This window comes from Molossus molossus, unplaced genomic scaffold, assembly GCF_014108415.1.
Source record: "Molossus molossus isolate mMolMol1 unplaced genomic scaffold, mMolMol1.p scaffold_m16_p_8, whole genome shotgun sequence".
In the NCBI taxonomy this organism is placed as follows: domain Eukaryota; kingdom Metazoa; phylum Chordata; class Mammalia; order Chiroptera; family Molossidae; genus Molossus; species Molossus molossus.
The window spans coordinates 24,429,768-24,450,563 of NW_023425402.1; the positions used below are offsets into that span (position 1 = coordinate 24,429,768).

Genomic DNA, 20,796 nt, shown 5'->3' on the forward strand with positions numbered 1-20,796 from the left:
ACCTTCTTAAAATCTTTGTTCAAATGGCACCTTCTCTACATGAACCATCCTATTTAAAATTGCAAGCCCTCAGCGCTCTTGACTTTCTTAACATTTGGGTGGTAGAAGCAAAGATTTCCTTTGGAAGAATGTGCTATCCAAGGCTTCAAATTATTTCAACTTTCTCTCTCTCTTTTTTTTATTGAGTTTGTCACATTCTAACATATGGTGTAATTTACTTATTCATTATTTTATTGTTTATTTTATCTCCTGCTGAAATGTAAGCTCCCAAGAGCAGGACATCTTTGTCTCGTGTTCACTGATAAGTCTGAAGTGTGCAGAACAGTTCCTGGCATACAGTAGATATATAATCTTTTTTGACTAGATAAATGAATTAAATAGCCAACTGATCTCAGAAAGTGGGGAAAATGATCTCAGAAAGTTGGGGGCTTGCCAGAAACTATTGAATGCCCATTTGAAGTTGATTTTTACTAATTTATAATGAAATCAATGAGCTCATTGAAAGGATTTCCCAGTAATATTTTGTTTCTCAGGAACAAGTTTAGAGAAAGTGGTTTTGTGTTGAGGGGGAGGGGATTCACAAGGAGAGAGGCAAAAGAAATTAGGGTATAAAATGACTGGGAATATGCAATATATTTACGCTAAGAGGTAATATAGGCCGAATGGAGCTTGTAAGGGTCAATGAATATGGAGTCCAGTGAGGCTGAGGCTGAAGAAATGTAGCATTAGGATATTTGAGAAATGAAAGTGGTGGCTAGGAGGTAGAGTTCTCAGAGTAGGATGTTAAAAATTGAAATTTTAGAGGTTTCCTATTTTATTTGTGAAGGCAAAATAAAGGAATGACTCTGGAAATGAATGATTGAAATGGAGTGGATGAGAATATCTTTGGAGTTGAACAGCTTAAAGAATTGAGAGTACAGGGACTTATATATAAATTTTAAAGTAGCCAAAAATTATATAAGGAACTATTATGATTCATGGATAAACATCAACAATAAATGAGGGAAAATTTACCAGAAAGCCAATAGATAACAGCAATGTAAAGAATATTAAAATGATATAGTTTAATAAAATAATTTTCAAAGGAAGAGGGGATTTTGTACAGAAAAGAGGCAGTAATGGTTAGAAAGTCTTAATAAGAAACAATAGGTGACACTTATCCCAGAAGTTAAATCTTTTAGTATTTTATTGACTACTTCAGTATTATAATTATTTTTATTTTTATTTTTATTTTTATACAGACACCTACAACTCTTCCAAGAGCAGCTGGTCGAGAAACCAAATATGTAAGTCGCTTCATAATTATACATACTGCTTTTTAATGGGTGTACATTGGAGGCAATTCAATTATACAGTAATCTAAATTGAATTTGCTGATATTTTTCATAAGTGGAAAGAGGTAAGATGGTATGATGGACCCAGATGTGGAAAATCAGGTTATATCGGGTAAGTTCACGAAATAAATTCCTTCTTAAGTGAAGTCTACTTTGATTAATTTCACTAAATAAAGCAGAACGTCAACACTTGCTTTGTCTTTCTAACGATCAAAGCTTAGATGGCATTTTTGTTTCTGTACTGGTTTATTGTAATAACTCAACACTATCCAATTCCCATACCTGAGACACTGATTTGTCAAATTCTAATAGAATTGTCAGTTTAGTTGATTTTGACTAGTTTGTTGCTTTCTTGCATTTAGATAATCAAATAAACCAATTTCCACTTATGACCAAAAACAGATTAATAATGAATGTGTAGACCCAGATTTCTACTCTTGATTCAACTAATTATGAGAGCAAGTTCTGAATGTCCTAGACACACACACACATGGCCTCACCCCATCCCTACTCTTTATTCACCTAATCATTTGTCATTTGGCCAGCTTCTGCTTCTGACCAAGCATATTATAGTAGAAATAGGATTGTCTCCTAAGCAAATGTTTAGTTTAATACAATCATTAAACTATTCATTTTATTATACATTATATTTTCTAATAGTTTTTATCACCCTCATGAGTAAATAGTTATTAAATTCATATTTTATGACCTACCTTTTTTGCAATTGATAAATTTCTGCCTTCATTTCAATCTTTGTAAGGCGAATAATAAACTGGGTGAAATTACAGAATTATACCACATTCAGGAAATGGTGTTTACAGGACATGGGTAGGAACACTACTTAGAGCATTTTATAGAGGTTTGCACTGTTATTTTTTGTTATTATTGGGAGCTGTTTGGAGTAATACTTAAAAGACTCAAAGCATTTGATAGGCTATCCTCAAGTTTACACCCTAGTGTTGCTGCTCAGTAACTATCCGATCCTGGAAAAGCCCTTAACCTCTCTGTGCCTTAGATTTTTCATATATAATATTGTGATACCAATAACCTTACTTGGTTGATTTAAGGCTTAGGTGGGTTAATGTATGAAAGGCCCTTAATGTATTTCTGATGCCCAGGAATTGCTCAATAAATAATAGTTCTTTTTCTTCCTCTTTTTATGCCCTTGCTTTTCCTTCATCCCTGCCTCCTCCCTTCTCTTCCTCCTTCCTACCTCGGAGAGACTAAAAGCCCTGCTTTAGCTGAGTTTCTTCATTCTTCATTTGGGTAAAGTAAAAGAAAATATCCTAAAGATGTTTCTATATATGACTAATACTTTCTACAAGAGCCAGACCTGGGAAAAAGTAGCTAGAATTTTTTTGGCTCTCTCAATCTTTCTTTCTCATCCACTCCTACTTTTTATCAGAATTCCTCTGAATCAGACTCAGTTACAATAAGAAACAGAAGGCTAATGCCTCTTTCCACCCCTCCCAGGGGTGGTTATTTTTATAGGAATTGGAATAATTCTGAAGGGGCTTCTTCGATCTCCATAGTTAGTGGTTATTTCAAATTATTCTTTAATCAGTTATCAGACTTAAAGTCAGTTAACATTTGCCCCAAACTTTGTGAGAACATCTGAGTTACTTGAAGTTTACATTGACTCATCAAACAATTTAGTATAAAGTAGAAAAAATGCAAACTCTGACTTTGATGAGAATCTTGACTTTGTTAAGTTTACTTTGTTGAATGAGAAGTTTGCTTTGGACTTTCTCTTACAATATGACATTTGAATTGTTGTTTGTGACACCTCAAATATGTTCATGCCTTTTAAAAGATTAGGCAGGAGCAATGCTTTACTAGTGGAAGGTAAAAACCAGTTCTTTGGTGCCAACTCATGATCGTTACACTTGTAAATATTTGGCTGCAATTGTTACATTTACAAAGTGATGTCTGATATATTTGTGAATCAGAGAAGTCTACAGACTTTAACATTTCAATATTTACCATATCTCTTCAAAACTTTGAAGAAAGTAGGTATCTTTACAAGATATACCTGCTGGGACTTGATGTGTTATTGACTTTGTAGAGTTTTTTATCTAAGACTCAAAGCAGGGATCATGAAATTTACCAACTCCTGCACCACAGAGGAAAATAGAGAGAAGACTTAAGTTAGATCCAAGAAAAAAGTTTTGAGGATATCCTTAACAGATTAGCACAGATCATTCAAAGTCCCTATTTCTGGGTGTTCTTTAAAAGTATAATATCTATGAATTGACTGGTGGAAACTCTAGTCAGTATTTTCTAGTACCAATGCTATTTTTTACAATTTTGTTCATTGATTTGACAAATAATTACTGTGTGTCTCCCATGTACTCACTGAGGAGTTACTAGGATGAGAGATGAACACAGTATGAGGGTCCCATTTCTGAAGCATATAATAGTGAAGACGGTAAACAATTAAAATAGTCAATGAACAAGATACTTTCGTATAGAAATTAGAGGAAAGCTGTCCAGAGAACTGATTGATGTTAAAACAAACTTATAAAGTTGCTAGATTTTAGTGTATCAGTATGTCCACTGGATTTCCAAATTTTCTGAGATGATTATAAAAGGTTTAATTAAATAATGAGAAAATGTATGACTAATTTCAAAGGCTGACTTTTCTCCATTGAAAGACAAGGAAACCAATGTAAGACAATTAGTTTCTTTCTTTTTTGAATCCTGACCTGAGGATATTTTTACATTTATCTTCAAAGACAGAGTGGCAAGGAGAGGAGAGGAGGGGGGGGGGGGGACGGGAGAGAGAGAGAGAAAGAAAGAAAGAGAGAAAGAGAAAAAGAGAAATGAGAAACATCGATATGAAAGGGACACGTGGACTGGCTGCCACCCACACTACCTCAACTGGGGCCGGGGACTAATCGCAACCGAGGTACGTGGCCTTGGTTGAACTGGAACACAGGACTCCCCCATCCGCAGGCCGATGCTCTAACCACTGTACTAAACTGGCAGGGCTAGTTTTTTTTTTTCCTCATTATTTATTGTATATATTGTTATATGTCCCACATTGCTTTATAGGATGACCCAGAGCAGTAAAAATTACCCAGCAAGTCAGGGCAATTAAAGTCAAAGTTTTCTCTAGTTATGGTATACTTGAATTGCAGATTATTTTAAAGTACAGTTGACCCTTGAACAACACAGTTTTGAACTTCACAGTTCTACTTATATTTTATTAAATAGTATAAGTGTATCTTCTTTTCCTTATGATTTTTAAATAACATTTTCTTTCTCTAGTTTATAGTATATAATACATATAGCATACAAAATATGTGTTAATCAACTGTTTAAGTTATCTGTAAGGCTTCTGGTCAGCAGTAGGCTATTTGTAATTAAGTTTGGGAGGAGTCAAAAGTTATCTGCAGGTTTTTGACTGTGTAGGAAGTCATCCCTAATTCCCACGTTGTTCAAGGGTCAACTGTGATTTGATTTAGGTTCTTTTAAGTGTAATGGAATTTAAACTAGGCTAATGACATGTTCAGTGATCGCCACAGGTCACTTGTGGGATTGGTTATATTAATTTATCATCAACATTTCAGTTTTCAACAGATGCCTAACTCAATAATAATAGTAACTAATATTTTGAATCTTATCTTCCAAATGAGGTTTAACGATCTCATTTAACCTTACATCAATCAGTCTTATGCGGTGGATATTGCTGTTACAAATCCCCATTTTACAGAGGAAGTAAGAAAGTGTCAGAAGTCACAGTAGGCAAAACCAATCCAAGTCTTCCACATGGCAAAGCACTTGATGTTAATATTTGTGTAAACCTACAGAAGCTGGGAATAGTTTGTCTTCCTTAAATACTTTATCTGTAAGTATTTATTCTCTGAGTCTAACTAATATCTTCATGCCCAATAACCTTCAACTTTGAATTAATAATTTTGTATTTGGTGACATCTGATGATAATGTTTTACTATATTTCTACTGTTTTAAATCACTTGCCTATATGTAAATTGACTCATAATTTATCAGATAATTTATGAGTGATTATTTCTGATGACACACATTTTTAAAGAGTTTCTTTCCCCCTATGTGAAGGAATAAATTTTCTATTTAAATTTCTATTTCATTCTCTTTTAACTCTATTATCTTTGGAGGAGAATGTCATTTTTTTTCTCTGCATTACACTTATCTCTATAAATGTTTATTATTTTTTATTAACTACTACCAGTTTAAATTTATTTTATTCATACAATTCAAAACCATAGTATACTCTTAATAAGGAGCAAGATCAGAATATAGGGCAAATATTTGGACCTATTACTAATTTATCAAAAAATCATTAGTTGAAATCACATTCTATTGATAACAGCTTATATTATAAACTGTCTACATTTCATGAGTTACTTTAAATGCCAGAGAAGTAACAGAGACAGGGTAATGGAATATTATATAGTGTTCAGGTTAAGATCTCATTTTAATGAATTTGAGGGACAGAAAATGTCATTACAATTGCATACATATTGCTTTCAAAATACCACAATATATTAAAAAGTGTCAAACTTTATTAAAAATATTCCCCACTATATATACAGATATTCATATAAAGGTCATCGTCTTCAATTTAGCCAGCTCACAAGCTCCTCTCGTTGCTGTGCCTGGAGATGTTGCTAGGTTGGCATGTTTCAGAGGTAATGTGCACTAATGTAGTCATAGATCTCTGGCTAAGAGGTGCCTCAAATCCAATCCACTTAAATCCAGACCTGAGTTCAAATCTGCCTCCACTGGATATAACCAGAGATCTGAAGAGTTACCGGAATAGGTATAAACAATTTGAGCAAGAAATTCCACTCTACTGATCAGTCATCTCTTTTTTGTTTGTTTGTTTAGAAATGATTCTATGGTATGCTCATGTGAGCATGGTTGAGGAGGAAATGGAAAGTAATTATCTGGATTCTACTAGATGAGGAGGAAAAGAAAGGATTTGATGAGACAAGCTTTATGCCTTGTATCCTTCTCATCAACATTTCAGACCTCATCAAGCATGACAGTGCCATAATCTAGGATGTAGAATATAGATCATGGGATTTTGTTTCACAGAAGAGACATTCCTACATTTATCTCTAATGTGATTCTTCACAGTTGACATTAACATGAATAGGCACGAATGACTAAAAACTGAGGCTTGTTCAAACCCAATTTCAAGATTATTAAGAACTTCAAGTTGCTTCTCAGTCTTAGTTTAGTTGACTGATAGGCTGTTGTTCATATATAGTAGCCTCCTCCCTGCTCACCAAATGATATTTTCTCACTTTTTGAAAATTACTTGCTACAATTTTGATAACATAACCATAGTGACTATATTTAACACACACCATTAACCTGTATTAAATGGCAAGCAGAAGAAGGCTTCTCAAAAGGTTTAACATAATTGGGTTGGTTGAAAGAATCTAGTTTGTATTCATGATAAAACATATAAATGGGTGTTTTTTTTCTTTGGTAAAGGATCTACAGTGACTTTATGGATAATGACTCCACCCTGGGGTTTACATTTAATTCTGTCCTTCCTCTGGGAATAGTTTCTTGTAATAGTGATATAAAGTCCATTATATTAGATGAAATAAAAATGTACTGGGGATGTCTAAAGCATCTTATAGTTATGTCATGATCCCCAGTGAAGGAATTTTAGGGACTTTTGAAGACTGGATACAAAGTAATTTGGGTTTTCCACTAATTAAATTAATATGTTTGCTGATCATTTTATCTTTTCCCTATAATAGTTCGGTATTATTTAGCACATTGTACTGATAAATGTTAGCAATATACTTAAATTGTGCAAACACTTTACTTTTAATGTGTAACCTCTTCTTTCCTATAATTACTGAGATAAAAATTTATGCTTTGTTTTAGTCAAGATGCATTTAATTTAGCATATTTCACAGTACGTATTAATTTAACTTAGGAAATTCATAGAGAATTCTTTCATTGCAATAATATAAAATTAACTAAAGGGAAAAACCTAAGATTTCAAAAGATATTATTATTATTCATATTATGAGGTTAAGAATAAAACACCAGGTGAACAAAAAACAAACAAACAAACAAACAAACAAACAGTGTTGCTGGAGGGAATAGGATTTTTTCATGTTATCATAGGATATGCATTTAAAGGATATGTGCATAGGAGGAATTGAGAGGTAGTGGCAAGATTTATTGGGGTGAAAATAAAGGACTGCCCCCAGCTATATCATGCTCAATGTTTCATCCATGACCAGGTATTTAATAAAGGGTATGCCTATGAAAACAAGAAAAAACAAAGGCTAATGACCAGAGCAAATTATAAACCAGTTTCTGAGTCTGTAAGGCTGTCAGTCGAGAAGATTTTTAGATGTAAGGCTTATGCTGGAATGAGGGCTAGCAGTAGCAATCTGATAGATCCTCCTTGTCTCTAGTTTGAACATCTCTGGTGATGTCATCAGGTGCTCAGGTTAATTCTGTGTGGCATATATAGATAGCCTTAGAAAAAAAAAGTTGTAGTTCTCAATAATTTAAAGTCAAAGGATGGGAGAAAACTGAAACAGTTTTGGAGGGTTGATGAAAACTAGAATAATTCAGGATTCAGTTCAGTTTATAAGTGACAAATAAAGCTTTGAAGACAATTAACTCAACCAGAGTCTAATATCCACAGCCAGGAGTTATGATTTCTACTGAAACACAATTTCTCCCCCTAAAATCACCCTGATTTTTATTGAAGAGTCAAATTAAGATCAATTTAATGCATTAAGTCCAGTTTCAAGTTGGCCTGATTATTTGCATAAACACAACAAGAACATCCATTGATCACATAGGCTCTTTCTTAAAAATATGTTTTCATTGATTTTTTAGAGAGAAAGAAAGGAAGAGCAAGATAGAAACATCCATATAAGAGAGAAACATTGACCAGCTGCCTCCTGCATACCCTCTAATGCAGACTGAGCCCACAACCCAGGCATATACCCTGACTGGGAATTGAACTGGGACCTCACAGCCTATGGGTCAACAATCAGTCCACTGAGCCACACTGGTCGAGTGACACATAGATTCTTTTAAATCTGCTTTGCTGAATCAATAAATGTGATACACCACATAAACAAAAGAAAAGATAAAAGCCATATGGTCCTATCAATAGATGCTGAAAAAGCATTTGACGAAATCCAGCATCCATTTTTGATAAAAACATTCAGCAATGTGGGAATAGAGGGATCATATCTCAATATAATAAAGGCCATATATGAAAAACCTACAGCCAACATCATACTCAATGGGCAAAAACTAATCACTCTTATTTCACATAGTACTGGAAGTCTTAGCCACAGCAATTAGACATGAAGAAAAAATAAAGGGGATCTAAATTGGAAAGGAGGAAGTGAAACTGTCATTATTTGCAGATGACATTATATTGTACATAGAAAACCCTAAAGATTCCATCAAAAATCTACTAGACTTAATAAATTAATTTGGCAAAGTAGCAGGATACAAAGTTAATGTCAAGAAACCAACAACATTCTTATACACCAATGATTAAGTCACAGAAAGAGAAACTAAAAAGACAACCCCATTTACCATTGCAGCAAAAAAAATTAAGATACCTAGGAATAAACTTAACCAAAGAAGTAAAGATTTCTTCACAGAAAACTATAGGTCATTGAAAAAAGAAATAGAGGAAGATATAAAAAAGTGGAAGCACATACCTTGTTCATGGATTGGAAGAATTAACATAATTAAAATGTCCATACTACCCAAAGCAATTTATAGATTCAATGCAAGCTCCATCAAAATACCAACAACATACTTCACAGAACCAGAACAAATACTCCAAAAGTATACATGGAACCAAAAAAGACCTCAAATAGCTATAGCAATCTTGAAAAAGAAGAACAAAGTAGGATTGATTAGATTACCATATTTCAGATTATACTACAAAGCCACTGTAATCAAAACAGCCTGGTACTGGCACAAGAACAGACATATAGATCAATGGAACAGAATAAAGAACCCAGAAATGGACCCAAGGCAATACGCTCAATTAATATTTGACAAAGGTGGCAAGAGTATACAGTGGAGTAAAGACAGCCTCTTCAATAAATGGTGTTGGGAAAACTGGACAGCTACATGCAAAAAAATGAAACTAGACTACCAACTTATACTATACACAAAAATAAACTCAAAATGAATAAAAGACTAAAATGTAACTTGTGAATCCATAAAAATTCTAGAAGAAAATGTAGGCAACAAAATCTCCGACATCATACGCAGCAGAATTTTCACTGATACATCACCTAAGGCAACAGAAACAAAGGAAAAAATGAACACATGGGACTACATCAAACTAAAAAGCTTCTGCACAGCCAAAGAAACAACCATCAAAAAGGAAAGGGATCCCACTATTTGGGAGACCATAATTACCAGTGATGTATCAGATAAGGGGTTAATTTACAAAATATATAAAGTGCTCATATAACTCAACAAAAGGAAGACAAATAACCCAATTAAAAAATGGACAGAGAATCTAAATAGACACTTCTTCAAATAGGACATACAAATGGCCAAGAGACATATGAAGAAATGCTCAACATCACTAATCATTGAAGAGATGCCAATTAAAACAACAATGAGGTATCACCTCACACCTGCCAGAATGGCCATCATTAACAAATCATCAAACAACACGTGTTGGTGAGGGTGTGGAGAAAAGGGGACTCTAGTACACTGCTGGTGGGAATGCAGACTGGTGCAACCAGTGTGGGAAACACTATGGTATTACCTCAAAAAGTTAAAAATTGAACTGCCATTTGACCCAGTAATCCCATTTCTAGGAATATACCCTAAGAAACCTGAAACACCAATCAGAAAAAAATATATGTACCCCTATGTTCATAGCAGCACTATTTACAATAGCTAAGATCTGGAAACAACCCAAGCGTCCATCAGTAGATGAGTGGATTAAAAATCTGTGGTACATGTACACAATGGAATACTATGCAGCTGTAAGAAAGAAAGATCTTTTATTCTTTGAGATGGCATGGAAGGACCTGGAGAATATTATGCTAAGCGAAAAAAGCCAAGCAGAGAAAGACAATTATTACATGATCTCACTTATTTGTGGAATATAATGAACTAAACAAACTGCTGAACAAAATTAACCCAGAGACATAGAGGTAGGGTATAGACTGAAAAGCCTCAGAGGAGGGGAGGTTGCAGAGGGAAGAGATAAACCACAGAATTTACTTGCATGTGTGCATGACCAATGAACATAGACAACAAAGCTGGGGATGGGATTGGGGGGAAGGGGAGGATGTCAATGGGAGAAAAATAAGAACCATCTGTAACAAAAACAAATTAATAAATTAAAAACTAACTAACTAAATAAATAAAAATAAATCTGCTTTGCTGAAATCTCATAAGGAATTGCCCTATTGAGCTTTAATTAGCCTTTCAGGGCAAAAAAGCCAAGCCAAACAGTTATCAGCTTCTGCCTGCAATACCTATAGGTTTGGATAGATTCCTCAAGTTCTTGGGTCCCCCAAAATGTCTTTTTTTTTTTTTTTCTTTGATATCTGCCAGGAAAGCAACTTTCATTCCTTACCTGGAAAGTCTGCCATGAACCACATAAACAAGCAAATGCCTAGGTTATTTCTCCAAGGGTTTTTTTGTGTGTTTTTTTAATCAGCTTTTAAAGTCAATATTAAGTCCTTAAAACTTTCTGGTGACATCCAGAGTCCAGGCATGTCTCTTTCAGACATGAAATTTCAGTTAAAGTTCTGGTTAATAAAACCACAATTGGAAACTGGTTTTATGTGTCCTTTTATTAAGAGAACAGCTTCTTATTGAATTCATGCAAACAAATATATTGCCATGAAAATAACAATACTCATTAAGAGTTGCCAAATTCTGAAGGGATCAGGTAGGAAGAAAAATATAAAGCAAAAGGAAAATCCTTGTCCTTTTAATAGAATGGAAAAGAACCAAACTCCAACTCTGTATTAGACTGCTAAAAAGTAAGCAATTAGCATTATTTAGATTGGCAAACACATTTCATAACTTCTAGAAACACAAGCTCTTCTATTGGTAATTACACTTACACTTTTATGAGATATACTTCTAATAAGGTATATGACATTCATTACCAGTTCCAATTTTTTTTCTTAGTTTCTCTGTAATAAAAAGCCAAAAGCAGGTAAATTTAAGACTTGTCTACCAATCAGTGTTTCAAAACTACTTTCCAGAAATGTGCATACTAAAAGATGGCCTAGATGAGAATTCTTGAAAAAGACCAGGCATTTGCATCTCAGAGGTAGAGGAAAAGAAATGCAAACTCCTCCTAGAAGGACTTGGGTTTCATAAAGCCAATTCTCTGTAACTTCTGTCCCTTTCCTTGGATCCCATAAAACAGACCTAGCTGCAAGACAATATTAAACTTCATGATGCCATTTAATTAGCCAAACCTCTCCATAACCCACTTTATATTGGGGCTAGGCCTTGTTGCAAAAAAAGTTTAGGGACTCAGGGTCACATTTCAGTACGCACTCCAAAAGGGGTTTCTCAAGGGACTGTGATTGATGTGGTATTGCCCATTGTCTTTGGGGAGAGAGATTTCCTTCCTTGTAAGAGAGGAAGTACTTGGATATCTAAGGGAGGCTTGAATGTCCTCCAAGCTCTGCAGCCCCGTGTCACAGGACCAAAACCCGGGAGGATGTGTGACCCCGTTTCTGACCTTGGTGTCCCCAGACCCATGCAGACCCTTGCAGACCCATGTCTTAACCCTCCTTCAACAGGGGTGAAGGCCTTCCTGAAGATTGCAATATACTTTTTGTCTGGGTATAGAGTGTTACCCTATCTTCTGAGGTTACCCTATCTTCAGAGTGGGGATTAGGTACTGCTTAACTGGATTCACTCTACTCAGTCAGGTGGCCTTAACTCCACCCAGATGGTAAGTATGGCCCTTTTCCTCAAGCAAGGCATCCCTGCTTGAGGGCTTTCAGCCGTATCTGGCCTTGCGAGAGGTTCCACCCCTCATGTCTGTCTGTGCGAGGGGTGCCTAGTACCTCCAATGCCTTGGGTGGAAAACTTGTCCTATAACTCTGGCTTTTAGTAGTCAGGTTTCTGACCTGTTTCTCTGCCTTTCATATTTCAGCAGCTCTGGTCCTTCAAGGGCCCTAGTAGACAGAGGGCAGCCACCCGTGGAAGGGAAGAGAGGTGTCTGTTATGTCATTCCTGATGTTCTCTCGAAAAAGGTGCTTTAAAAGACAGGACTTGGGAGGGTTTAGAGAAGATCCTTGGTGTCCTACGTATATTAATTGGGCCAGCCAGCCAGAGACAGCACTTTGGGCTCTGGGGGAAAATCTTATCAGCCTTCTCTAAGAAGATCATAAATTGCTGGATACCCCTGGGAATGAGAAGGCACAGGAGTTGTGGAGGTTCTTTTAAAATTATTTTCTAGCCTTGGCCGATTTGGCTCAGCAGTTAGAGCGTCCGCGTGCAGACCAATGAGCCACGGGTTTGATTCCGGTCAGGGGCATGTACCTCTGTTGTGGTTCATCCCCAGCCCTGGTCAGGGTTGTGAGGAAGGCAACCAGTCGATGTGTCCCTTTCATGTTGATGTTTCTCTCTCTTTCCCTCCTTCCCACTCTAACTGAAGATAAATAGAAAAATATGCTCAGGTGAGGATTAAAAAAAAAATAGTTAAAAAAATTATTTTCCAAAATGGTTTCATATAACCCTCTCCATTTCTGTAAGTACTTGCAAGTAAAGCCTTTCTATTTATTGTATAGCTGCAGGAGCATTAATGAGGGCTGGGGTCTGGGAAGTTTGGGACTTGGAGGCATAATTTCTTATATTTAACTGCACAGCTTGGGGAACTTGGTGCCCTGGGGCACATGCACGTGGCCCCTGGGGTGCAAACAAGCCACAGCGGTTGCAGCAGGATCAGGAAACTTGTGGCAAGCTGCGGGCCCCAGGTGGGCACTCTGACAGGCGGCAGCCCCCACTGTGAGGAGCCCAGGCTGCGCAGAGGTGGGCTGCAGGGCCAGGGAATGCTGTTTGGCACCTGGGGCCACAGCGAGGGATCAGAGGAAAGAGTGAAGTTCCGATCTGGAGCTGGAATAGGAAGGCAGCAAATCAGCAAGTGTAAGGAACAGACAAAACCGGAGAGCAAACATAGGCAGCAGCAGAGAGGAGAGACAAGTGAAGAAAAGACCTCTTAGCACAAGGGAGTAGAGGTCCCAGCTCCTGTAACACAGACTGCAGCTCCTCCTTGTTCCTTCGCGGTGTCCAGTCTGTTACTGTCCTTAGAAGACAGCATGTGGTTGTGGAGAGGACGGTTCTGCTGGGCGAGCTGGTCTTCTCATTGTATCCTAGAGGTGACAACTTTGACAAGAAGGTTAAAAAGGCCTGGTCCAAAAATGAGTAGGAGAATTTTAGCAACTAGAGGTCTAATGAGAGGTAAGAACCAGATGATGGAGGAACTAAATTTACAGTGTCCTAGATTAAGTTGGAGGAGGGGGTTCCCTGGATGGAGGCGTGTCACACTTGTTTGACGTCCTTCTTGTTTACCATACTCAATTCAAATTAGGCAAACGGTAACATCTAAGATCTTCCTGAAGCAGGCCTTTTCTATCTGAGCCTCTTGGGCAGGAAAGGGAAAGCAGCCAGTCTGTCGCCGGAGAAAAGAGGATTCTTCCACAGTATCACAGAAAATGCATTTCGGGGATACATGCGTAGGAGGATAGAAGGTACAGTCGCAAGATTTTTTGGAGGAAAAACAAAAGAAGGGCTTAGGTGATGTCTCATTCACGACCAGGTGGCTCAGCTCTGTTTGCCGTAGAAGAAGTCCAGCGTCTGGGGCACAGGCCTGCATTGTCCCCACCAAGCCCAGGAGGAGGCCAGGACCCGGAGGGGCATGCCATTAGCCCAGCACCCAGGGCTCCAGCAGTCCAGCCGTCTCTGTTCCCTTCCAGCCCATGATCAGCACTGCCTTCAGCCTGCATGGGTGCTGAAGAGAGAGAGCATGAACGAGTGCTACCAACACGAGCCTTTGTTAAGCTTTGCTTATATTTCTTTGGACGTAGGAAAGAGCAGGCCTTCTGTCAAACTATCTAATCTCTTTCCTGGATCTTCTGGGATTTCATGCCCTTATCCTATCCAATCTTTTCACCAGGCTTTTCTCCTCACCTTTATGGGCACCATTTCTGTTCCCACTGCGCAATCCTTATAGTTGAAGGACCTCCCCCATGCTGTCTTGGCGTGCCTCAGCGGAGGAAATTCCCCCTCACTGTTTATCCCCCCCCTCAATCTGAGGGACCCAGCCCATTGTTCCCTGGGGAGATGGGAAAGCCGGTCTCTCCTGCCTACTCAGGGATTAGTGTCTGTTTGTCAGATAGTGAGACTCTTCCCTGGAGTGTCTTTGAAGCTGCCTTTTCCTAGTTAATCTGCTTAATTAGTTGTCTGGCTCCCTTCTTTTTTGTTAATATCTAGCTAGCTGCCTCCTGTAACCACACTGTGATGTACATTCTAGAGGGCAATTTTCTGCAGCACAGAAGCATCATAAACCTCAGCGCACACTCACCTGGTCTGCAGCAATTAGAGATGGGAGCACTTAGCTAAGACATCCTGCTGCCACAGAGCAACCAGGATGGCAGCAGGCAGTGATCGTCCTGGAGAATGGCATGGCACAAACAGCAGAAAGCACACGGCGACTGCAGGTGCCTCATCAGGGTTTGGTGATTCACACGCCTATGTCCTTGGCAATACCACGAGACCCACCAAGTTTTCCATTTTAGTATATGTCACCGCTCAGAGAGTAAACCCCATATTGACACATCTATAATAAGCCCTGAAATGTTTGCAGCTTTAAAAATAATGGAAATATTTAGGAGCACAACTTTATTTTAGCTAAGTATAATTATAATCGTGCATCTGTATATTGATTATTTCCCATGAAAGTGGAAGGCTTAGCTGATGTGGGAACTCAGACTCCCATTTAAATGCAGCCATGCTTGCTAAAATATAGCCATTAAAATATGCCTATGTAAGACAACCTAAAAGAAAGAAAGAAATCTCTGAGTGCCAGAAATGAAGTGGAACTCCAAGAGTGTTAAGAAGTTAAAACCTCTGATAGAGCATAAGTACTTCAGAACATAGGTACTGGGAGCCAGGAATCTAGGTTTTCACTTTGACTACATACAAGTCTAAGACCTGTAAAAGATTTTCTTTTGTGCAGGAGCCTACAAGGCCACGTTGAACGTAATACATGAAACAGCAAAAAGATAAATTCATCTATTATCTTTACACTCTTGGATAGTAGAATAGACAACCATAAGAAAGTAGGTCCTAAACCTGTGAAATTTAAGATGTAGTGATATGCCACCCTTGAGGTTTGGAAATATCAGGGTGATAAAATAAAATGGAAACAGATTCAGAGCCAGTAAAATTCCTAGAGCCCCAACAAGGGTGAATCTGAAATGTATTGCAGAGAGAGTTTCCCAATGCAGGGCTTCTGAGACACCTACAGAAATCATCACCAGTTACCCTGACTAAAGATAAGCTTTTAAAAAAAGCTATAAAATGATGAAAGATTATCATGGGGGAGAGGCATGAGAGAGAGTTAGTAGATATAAGAAATAGGAGATTTAGCCATGAGGGACTATAGAGAAATCTGGAAAGAATTTATAAATATATTTAAAATAGTAAAATAGTTAACAGAAGTTATAGTTACCATAAAAACATATTTGAAAAAGAACCAAATAGCACTTCTACAAGTTAAAAATACATTTATTAAATTAAAGTTTAATTGCCATATTATACATACTAGTCTAGTTGAAGAAAAATTAATAAACTGTTGGTCTTATATATGAAACCCACCAGAATGCAGCATAATGAGATAAAAAATCTGAAAGGGAATTTTATAGAAATGGAGGATGGATTGAGAAGATCCAACATATATTTAATAGAAGCTCCACAAGGTGAGATTAGATATAACCAGAGAAAGGTAGCATTTGAAGAGATAATCACAGAGGATTTTTCAGAACTGAAGAGAGAGATGCAGACCCAGAATGAAGGAATACATCAAGTCCTCAAAAAGGATACAAAAATAGAAATCCACCCTCAGGCACATCATAGTGAAAGTACAGAATGTCAGGAATAAAAATCTTACATGCTAACCGAATGTGAAGACAGCTGATCCGCCACGTCATGCCATTTAGACTGACAGCAGTCACAGAACCAGCGCCAGCAGGGCAGGGCCATCAGATGCTGCAGGACAATGACTTATCTCAGAAGTCTATGTCCAGTGGAACTCCCATTCAAGAATGAGAACAAAATAAAACATTTTCAGACAAAGTCCAAGACAGTAAGGTCTGAAAAAACTACCTAAGCATTTACTTCAGTAAGAAAGAAACAAAATCCACACTAAAGGAGTGAAATACAGAAATGAAGGAGAAAAAAATAATATCAGCCCTGGCTGGTTTGGCTCAGCGGTTAGAGTGTCGGCCTACGGACCAGAGAGACCTGTGTTCAGTTCCCGCTAAGGGCATGTATCTTGGTTGCAGTTTGTCCCTGGCCCTGGTTGGGGTCATGCGGGTGGCAACCAGTCAATATGTCTCTCTCACATCGATGTTTCTCTCTTCCTCCCTTTCTCCCTGCCGTTCTATCTGAAGATAAATGCAAAAAAAAAAAGTCCTTGGGTGAGGATTAAAAAAGAAATAATATCGACGTCTTTAATTTAAAACAACTTTAAAAACTAAATCACTTTATTTCACAAATCATGAAAACTTTGGGGTTTCTTTTATATAAAGTTACTTGAAGAAAAATCTGTGAGTTTTTTGGGGGGTTGAATTTGCATAAATAAATATAAATATCAAAAAATGCTGGCATATTAAATGAAATGTGGAGTATACGGAAGATGAAATATAATGTGATCTTGAAGAATTTTTTTTGTAATCTTCACCCAAGTACATGCATAGAGAGAGGAAGGGAGTGGGGAGGAAGAGGGAGAGAGAGAGGAAGAGAGAAAGAGAAAGAAAGAGAGAAACATGGATGTAAGAAACATTGAATTGGTTGCCTTTCATATGCTCCCTGACTGGGGATCAAACCTGTAACCCAGGTATGTGCCCTGACTGGGAATCCAGCTGCCAACCTATCAGTGCACAGGATGGCAATCAACAAATCAAGCCATTCTGACCAGCACCTTCAAGAATTTTTTGATGCCTTGTGATAGTGCTTATGCTAAGATGTTCAGGAAAATCAACATGTAAAATATCATATTTACTATTATGCAAGCTGAATAAAAACACACAGGAAAAATAATGTAAGGCTATGTACCAAAAATGCTAGAAGTCATTTTTGGTAGCATCATAATATTTTTCCTTGAATTTTATACTTTTTCAAAATCCTATGATGAATCTATATTACTTTAATAATGAAACAACTTCAAAATACTTAGTAACATAGATATGTTCTTTTACTAAATTATGAATTTTGCTAAATAAATACCATGCTTTTATTTTGCAGGCAAACCTCTCTTCACCATCCTCTACAGTATCTGAAAATCAGCTGGTAGGTATCCTCTTACTAAGTCATAGACCTATTATAGAAAATTCTGATAACTCAAGACAACTTTTTCTGATCCCCCAACCAAAAGTGAATTGAAAATAAATATACTACATATACTTTTTTGCTTACTTTTCTAATCAAAATTCACTGATGCTCTACTAAAGCACTATGCGGTTGTTTTGCATGCTGCAGCATACACAAACCCACACGTAGACCTTATTCGCCAGTAACTTGCATTCTAGTAGTGGCATTAAAATAGAATTGGTGGGTTCAAAAGCAAGATGTTAGAATTGAGAGAAGGAAATAGAAGTGGGAGAAATAGAAGTGTCTTCAAGGAAAAGGTCATGTTAGGTAATGTAGGATAGGTTCTGGACTTGAAGAAATGGGAAATAAGATATTTCAGACAGGAAGATTAGCACGAGAATCCTCTAGACCCCTGATGAGCAATAGAAATATAATGAAAATCATAAATGCAGGCCACATATGTAATTTAAAATTTGTTAGTATACTGCCATATTAAAAAAAATAAAAAGAAACAGGTCACATTCAATATTATATCATATGGTCAATTATAGTATGTATTATTATGTATTATATGTAATATTCTATAACAATGTATATTATATATTCAAAAATATGTTTTGCTTAATGATATATAAATACTATCATTTTAACATGTAATTGGTATAAAATTGAGATATTTCACATTACTTTTTTTGGACACTGTCTTTGAAACCTGCTGAGTATTATTTTATTTTATTATTATTTTTTATCCTCACTCAAGGATATTTTTCTACTAATCTTCAGATAGAGTGGAAGGGAGGCTGAGAGAGGGAGAGAGAGAGACACATCAATTGGTTTCCCCCTGCACGACCCCGAACAGAGCCAGGGACGAACCACAACCGAGGTACATGCCCTTAGTTGGAATTGAACCTGCGACTCTTTGGCCCACAAAGAGTTTGGCCAATGCTATAACCACTGAACCAAACCAGCCAGGGCCTGCTGTATATTTTAAATTCACAGCCACATTTTGAAGTTTCAACACAAGGACTAGTGACTACTGCCTGAACAGCACAGACCAAGACCCTGGAATCTGCTATTTATAGATGCAAATTTGATTAAATAGGAGAATTACATTTTCTTAGCAAATTAAAAACATGAGATGAGCTACCAGTTAAATATTTTCTTTACAGTTCTAGCTTTTATTGTTTGTAATTGTAAATTTCTAAACAATAGGCACCTTCAGGAAAATTAATAAAAATTTCTAGTAAAGCAGCTTGAGACATTAAGAAGATAAAATCACTGCTTAATCCTGATTATCCCCTTTTATAGCAATTGTTTTAGTGTCCTGCATCTATGGCCAGCAAGTCATCTTGTCATTATCATGCCACAATATTTTTATTTTTTCTGAAAAATCATAAAAGGGTATTTTAACTCTTAAAATAGCTTGATTCAGTCAAACTTCTTAGGTATGTTGGTCTTCACACATATAGTGTTTATGTATGGAATGTGTTTACATGCGCACTCACGTGTGTGTGTGTGTGTGTGTGTGTGTGTGTAATTTTAATGTCAGTTGGTTTAGAACAGTGACAGGGAGCACAATATAGTTTAAAAAATACTGGAAAAGGGGGCCAAAGATCCACCTTATCCGTCCTGCTCTCACACTAGCTACTGAACTGGCAGCAAATAAGTTGTGAACCTGAGTCTGTGCCTGAAACTCCTAATTGAACAATGAGAGCATTCTATTACATACTTTCCAAGCCTTTCTAGTGCTGGGAGTCTGTCATTATTAGCACAGTGAAGAGAAGGAGTTGCCATGGAAACAGGTACTGCAATAATATAATAAAGATGAACAGTTTTCCACTTTAGATATTGAAATATTACAACTATTTTAATATTTCACATAATAATATACTTATTTCTTGAGAGTAATGTTGAAAATCAAGAATATTTTTAATATCCTCATATATAATTGTACTCAAAGCTTAAAATATACAGATTTTAGATATTGAGTGTTTAAATATATATTTGGTTATACACAAATATTTATTTTCTGAGTGTATATGTTATCAGACTGACATATATGACAGCTCTTGATTTAATATTTTAAGAAACTATTTCAGAGAAATAAATATACATGACTTCATAAAATGGGACATAGTAAAAGCAACTCATTGTAAATATAATATATAAACCTTTTCCTGCATAATAAAATAATTCTATAAATTTTATCTTTTGTTCTCTAGGGGGAAAAACACAAAGCATTGCTTTGACTGACTTTGATAATGTCTTTGCATTTACCGTAGACCATTTCTCTAAAGGATTCAAGGAATTTCTTAACCAAGTTTTAAATTAAATTTTAATACCCAAATGCCCTTGAGATATAAGTAGGCTTCTGAAGGAGATTATTGTCAAGTAAGCTTATCACTTAAAAAAAAAGATCCTGCATTGATATGATTATTTAATCCAATCACTTTGATTTCATTTTATGACAATAACCCTGTATTTACATTACCTGGGAATAAAATACACTAGAAATAATTGCATGTGGGGATGTTCTATGGCCTTTTTTAAAGGATTTATAATATTTTTACTTTTAAGTAAAATAATTTATGAATGAAATGATACTGTTTTTCACTTTTATGAATGGATTTTTCAATATTTACCATCATGAATTCTCTTCAGGATTAAGTTCTGAATAATTTAAGTAAATAGAATGCTTTTGAAAAACAAAACTATATATATACACACACACACATTTACGTGTGCTTATAACATACACCCACATATAGATGCCACATAACAGGTAATTCTGGTATATTGTTTTTTGTTTATATATATGTATACTTGTATGTGTAGCACAAAAAAGAAAATTACTGCGAATATGTGGTAAAT

At 36.4% G+C, this 20,796-nt stretch overlaps 1 protein-coding gene across 3 annotated transcripts in view; it reads left to right on the forward strand.

The window, feature by feature from the left end:
• The window catches only part of LOC118621157 (muscular LMNA interacting protein), a 251,384-nt gene that overhangs the window by 161,378 nt on the left and 69,210 nt on the right, over window positions 1-20,796 (forward strand). For all 3 annotated transcript variants that reach the window (XM_036248472.1, XM_036248473.1, XM_036248474.1), the window contains 2 exons: window positions 1,242-1,286; window positions 17,860-17,904. In XM_036248472.1, coding sequence (XP_036104365.1) covers window positions 1,242-1,286; window positions 17,860-17,904 — 90 coding nt within the window. The remainder of the gene's footprint in view (window positions 1-1,241; window positions 1,287-17,859; window positions 17,905-20,796) is intronic.